The sequence below is a fragment of the Nannospalax galili genome, unplaced genomic scaffold (genome assembly GCF_000622305.1).
Source record: "Nannospalax galili isolate Female #2095 unplaced genomic scaffold, S.galili_v1.0 scaffold364, whole genome shotgun sequence".
NCBI classification, from domain to species: domain Eukaryota; kingdom Metazoa; phylum Chordata; class Mammalia; order Rodentia; family Spalacidae; genus Nannospalax; species Nannospalax galili.
The window spans coordinates 4,387,031-4,393,030 of NW_008352752.1; the positions used below are offsets into that span (position 1 = coordinate 4,387,031).

Consider the following 6,000-nt stretch of genomic DNA (forward strand, 5'->3'; position numbering starts at 1 on the left):
AAAAAAAAAAAAAAAAAAAAAAAAAAAAAAAAAATCAGCTAACCTAGTTTCACATCAATTTTTGTATTATTTGCTTTAAATATCAACTTTAGTTCACGTTTAAAGAAATACACAATTCTGGCCAGGCATGGTGGTGCATGCCTTTAATCTCAGCACTTGGGAAACAGAGGTAGGTGGATCTCTGTGAATTTGAGGCCAGCTAGTGCTACATGGTGAGACCCTGGAGATTGGAGTTGGAATCCTAATTTAGAAAGCCCTGAGATCATACAGTTTTACTGGGGTTTGAATCTAGGATCTAGTGCATGCTAGTCAAGTGCTATGTCACTGAGCTACATCCTTCAGGGGAAATCATACAGTTTTAAATGTTGTGGTAGGCTCCTACTGCTTTGCAATCATGTGTCACACAGAAGCATTTGTGATGCCCTCATAAACAGCAGCCCAATAAGATTACAGAGGAGCTGAAAATTCACAGCCACCCTAATATAATAATGCAATGTACTACTCGTGTTTGTACCTAAATGAACTAGGTGTTTTGTGTTTGTTTAAATTCTAGCCCACTACAAATACTGCTCAACATACTATGAGTAAGAGCTGTTATTAAGTACTCTGCATTTGCTTTTTGTTGTTTGAGAGGTCCAGAGTGACAAGGCTTCCTATTCTCTATCTCTTGATTGCTGGGATTTTATCTTTTGTTTTTTTAAGATAAAATTTATCTTTTTGTCTTATTATGAGACTGGTAAAAACAAACCTACTGTGCTGTCAACTGTAGAGAGTGTGGCAAACAATTATGTACAGTGCATACTTGATAATGACAAGCACTTATGGCACTGGTTTATATATTCACTGTCTTTTTAATAGTTACTTTACAACATATACCTACTGAAAAATACACAAAAAAAGGGCAGGCATGATGGCACATACTTATAATTCCATCACTTGGGAGGCTGAAGCAGAAGGCCGGTCTGGGATATGCAACGAGACCTCGTCTCAGAAAAACCAAAAAGCCAACCCAAACAAAACCAAGCCATGCTGTCTTGAACCAGCAACAGCTTCACACATTTTGTGTGTTCTGCTGCATCATTTCTCCGTGTTTGACTTAAACTCCTATTTTCTTTGTGGAGGCCCTAGGAGCAAGACAGTCAGACTGATACACACAATACTGCCCAGATGTGTAGTAGACTCTGCTATCTCAACTTCTCTAAGTACACTCTGATGTTTGCATAACGACAAAATCACCTACAGATAAATTTCTTGGATTATATCCTGCGGTTAAATGAACTACTTCAGGGTGCCTACTTAAAAAAACCCAGTTTTAGCTGGGCATGGTGGCGCACACCTTTAATCTCAGCACTTGGGAGACAGAGGCAGGCGGATCTCTGGGAGTTTGAGGCCAGTCTGGTCTCCATAGTGAATCCAGGCCAGCTGGGGCGACAGGGAGACCCTGTCCTAAAAAGACCAAAAAAAACAAAAAACAAAAAAACCAAAAGACCAAAAAAAACCCCCACCCAGTTTTGCCAGCCATGATGGTGCACACCTTTAATCCTAGCACTCAGGAGGCAGGGACAGGCAAGCAGCTGAGTTTAAGACTATCCTGGTCTATAGAGCAAGCACACAGGCTCCGTACAAAACAAAACCACCAACAAAAATTACCCAGTTTAATTAACAAATAATGGGTACTGTCTGACTGATCAGTGTCTTTCTGTTCTATTAAACTACACTTAATAATCTTTACATTTTCTAGAGCATAAAACCAATCAATTTTTCATTTAAAAATAGCAATAACCTGAGAAGCCCATGAAGTCACACTTTCTAACATCTTAGCCCAAGTACACACTGAAAAAAAGGTCTGAAGCATGTACGGACTTCAAGGAAGAGAAATACATGCTGACACAAACCCACGGCATGTTTTATTCCTAGCCATCTTTCTACTTTTCCTCCTTTCACAAGTATTATCTACTACTCTCTACAGTTTTCTATTGTGATTGATACAAACACCAACATGCAGCCTGGAACCTTTGGGTTGTGTATTTACCTCAACTGTGGCAACGTGGAGAAAAAAGGAAAGGAGGTGTAGAGTGTTCCTGCCCTGTCATCACTACCTGTGCTGTCACTGGCACTTCATCTTCTACCTTTTCATCTCCTAATTTCCAAAGAAGGAAATCAAGGTGTTTATATAGGAAGAATGGCCAAAAAACTCCAAAACCTTCATTTATCAGACTCAATGTCTGATAATCATTTGGGATACTGTAATGTCTGATCAAATAAGAGGAAATTGTAAGGCATAACCTTGAACTCTCTAATATCCAAGACCGCATATGCATGTGTGGGAACCAGGCCCCACTTCTCCCCTTCCGCTTCTGTCATCGTTCCAGTTGACGCAGTGATGAGGACGTCTCCCTTGTGAAATCTGCAACGGCCCCAAAAGACAAGAAATTAAAGGAAAATGCATTTGAAATGTTGGCTCACATTCTTCCCTTTTGGACGAAGGCTTACATAAAAACTTCCATGAACTTGAATTCAAAAACAAGCTATTCCCCTAATAGATGAATTATCATTTTTCTTCTACCTTCCCCCCATACAATTTAATTCTCAGGCAGAAACCTATCAGTGAAGAAAAGCAAATGCTAAACTTTCAGTTAACATATAAGGGTGAAGGTGTGAAATCTGAATTCTTGTCTCCAAGAGTTATCACCTTCCCTACCAAATCAAAAGGCTTCCTGCTCCTGTTAACACACCTGTTGTTTAGATGATTTCCCAGTCCCCGCATCTGGGCTATCTGCTTTTGGCTTAAATTCTTAAGACTTCTTTTCCCATCTTCCCTCAAATTTGTTAAGGACTTAGTGAGAGCAAATGAATTCTCCACAGTCCTTAATCCACATTTAGTTACTTTAGATTATCCAAATCTTGGGTTAACTGTACCCACTACTGAGGATAACTAAGGCTGACTGTAGCAAGTACATAAAGTCTATGTAAAAAATAATTTCCCTGATAACTAGAAATGACTATTTCAGTGATTTATAAATGTAATCCCACCACTCAGGAAGCTGAGGCAGGAAGACCATAAGTTGGAGGGCAGCCTAGGTATCTCAAAACAAAAAGTGGGTGCTGGAGAGCTGGCTCAGCAGTTAAGAGCACTGGCTGCTCTTAACTGAGGATCCTGGGTTTAGTTCCCAGCACTCACATGGGAGCGAACAACCATCCTTAACTCCAGTTCCAAGGGATCCGACACCCTCTTCTGGCTTCTACAGGCATTGCATGGAACAGGTGCATTTAAATACATGCAAGCAAAACACTAATACACATTAAATTTAAAAAATACCAAAACTCCAAGAAGTGACAGCTTCTACAGTCTCGATTCTAAATAAACCATGATGCCTTTAAACAGTCTTGCTTACTACAAAAAGGGAGGAAGAAGAAGGGAGTGAGGGAGGGAGGGAATGAAAGAAAGAAGAAAAAGGAGACAGAAACACAATTACCTTTGATAAAGCATTCTGAATGAATTACCCTTACTGAAAGTCTGGCTATCTGAGTGCATAGCAATCCTTTCTGGTATCCACCCTGTCAGTGCATGCAGATCAATATTCTGAAACATAAACACATTTAAAACTGTTAATGTTTTTTGGCCCTTAAATAAATCCCTAGTGTAGTTATTAAATCTCATTGATTTGGCATAATGATCTTGATAGGTATAAATCAGAAGATAAAGTTGCTTTGCTGCTCTCTCTGAATTCAAAAGAATTCTTTTACTAGTAAATATGGCAAAACTCAAAACACAAGAGATTGCTTTGATGATAACTGTCATTTACCATTTAGTGAGCTCTTACAGACAGCTCTAACATTTTACATACAATCCCACGCTTTCTTTCTCTAAGACAGAAATTGAAAGGTACTCAATTACAAAGCTGAAGGATAGAACAATGAAATGTGTAGGCTAGGAAGGAAAACAATATTCTATTGCATTTAATTAAGACCTTTAAATTCATTGCCTAACACTGTAAGATTCTAAAGAGTGGAGGCGGCCTGGCAGTAGGCAAGGAAACTTACTAAGTACAAATGATGGGTGATTTGCATATAACAATTTATTGAAAAATTTCCCCCAGACAGAATCTTATTATGTCTGGGTGGTTTTGGGGAGGGGTATTGAGACCTGGTTTCACCCACATGCAGTCTGGCTGGTCTAGAACTCACTATGTAGACCAGGCTGGCCTCATACAGCAATCTTCCTGCCTCAGCCTCGTAAGTGCCATGCCACCACCTGCCCCCTCCTCCAGGCTCATTTAATCTCTACAAAGCCTGAGAAGTGACTATAAATTTTGTATTATAGACAAAGAAGCCAGGAAAGGGAAATAAAATTGCTAAGGCCGTGGGTTGGCTGTTGTCGAAATTTACAGTTATGTTAATCTGATTAATTTCTGGGTTAAATCTAATAGTTTCTATCACGTAAATGAAGACACTGACACAGTTCAGCTTTACAGGCTATACCAATTCCTTGTAACCGAACTCACAGTTCAATTAAGGATAGAAATATCACACCCTACCCCATCCCAAGCTTGGAAAAAATACACTATCTTGTATTTCAATATAATTCCAGAGATGTTAGGCTTTCCTGCATACAAAATCTACACAGTGTGCTATCCTTACACAAGAAAACATGTATCCCTATAATAAAGGAACTGGTGGCATTTCTCAAGGGTTCATATCTTTTTTTCCCACCAAACTCTATAAATTTTCAAGTTTAAAATATATTAGGGAGGCTGAGTGTGGTGGCACATGCCTTTAATCCCAGCACTTGGGAGGCAGCCTGCTCTACCTAGTGAGCTCCAGGGCAGCTAAAGCTATAGGGAGTCTCTGTCTCAAAAAAAAAAAAAAGACTATGAGGCAGGAGCAGTTGATGACCACAAGGAAACAATTTACCAGGTGGCTGGGAACTTACAGCAATGATGACAACATGCACAAGAACCATGCAAACTCAAACCAGACAAAAACATGGCATAGAACTGTGGAAATGGCTAAGAAACCCCAACCTGAGCACTACTGGCAATCGCTGACGGGTGAGGGAGAGTTGGTCTTCTTTAAGGCAGTAACACTAGATGGCTGACCAGGCTTCAGTGAATGAACTTACACAAAGGGACATTTGGGACACAAACTTAATAGGCCTTACATATATGACAGAATGCATGACATCTGGTCAGGGGGCATGGGGAGAGTACAGATAAAGGAGGGGGTCTAAATAGGATCAAAATGTATAAAATGTACAAAAATTCAATAAAATTAAAGATAAATAAATAAAATATATTAGATATCATAGGTCTGTGTATGGATTATACTATCTACTACTTACTGAGTTGGACCCTGGGAAATCATATCCTCCCATAACTTTCATGTATGCCTTCTCTATCAGAGACACCCATAATTCACTTTTATTGTTGGAATATGAACACAGCAATTCTCCTTTATGATCAACAGGTAACTGGTCATCAATTATAACCTGCAGAAAGAGAACATTAACTTCCTTAAGTGAAACAAACCATCTTAAAGGCTTCTCAAGGTATTAAAAAAAAAGCTTTCATAATGACAAAAGACATAATATATCTATTATTAATAATAACAGCTTTATGTTTCTAGAATCTCATCTATTATAAAATGATCTTTTTAAGATCTCTTTATTCATGCTACAAGCTAATCTCACTTCCAGATAAGCCACTAGTTACACAGCATTTACATATATGTATATAAGGTATCAACATTATTAGGGATTCTAGAATGTACATTATCTTTAAAATAATTACAAAAGTGCCTCACTATAAAATAACAATATTGCCTGCCACTTTGGTTTACATCTATAGAAAGATTCATCCTATAGTTATAAAAGTAGATTATGGGGGCTGGAGAGATGGCTCAGCAGTTAAGAACACTGGTTGTTCTTGCAGAAGACCCGGGTTCAAAGCCCAGCACCTACATGGCAGCTAACAACTGTCCGTAACTCCAGTCCCAGGGGAT

At 38.9% G+C, this 6,000-nt stretch overlaps 1 protein-coding gene across 2 annotated transcripts in view; it reads right to left on the reverse strand.

The window, feature by feature from the left end:
- Capn7 (calpain 7) overlaps positions 1-6,000 on the reverse strand; it is a 38,976-nt gene that overhangs the window by 14,302 nt on the left and 18,674 nt on the right. For both annotated transcript variants that reach the window (XM_029554513.1, XM_008849989.3), the window contains exons 10-12: positions 5,342-5,488; positions 3,477-3,583; positions 2,287-2,407 (exon numbers count right to left, since the gene is read on the reverse strand). In XM_029554513.1, the coding sequence (XP_029410373.1) occupies positions 2,287-2,407; positions 3,477-3,583; positions 5,342-5,488 (375 nt within the window). The remainder of the gene's footprint in view (positions 1-2,286; positions 2,408-3,476; positions 3,584-5,341; positions 5,489-6,000) is intronic.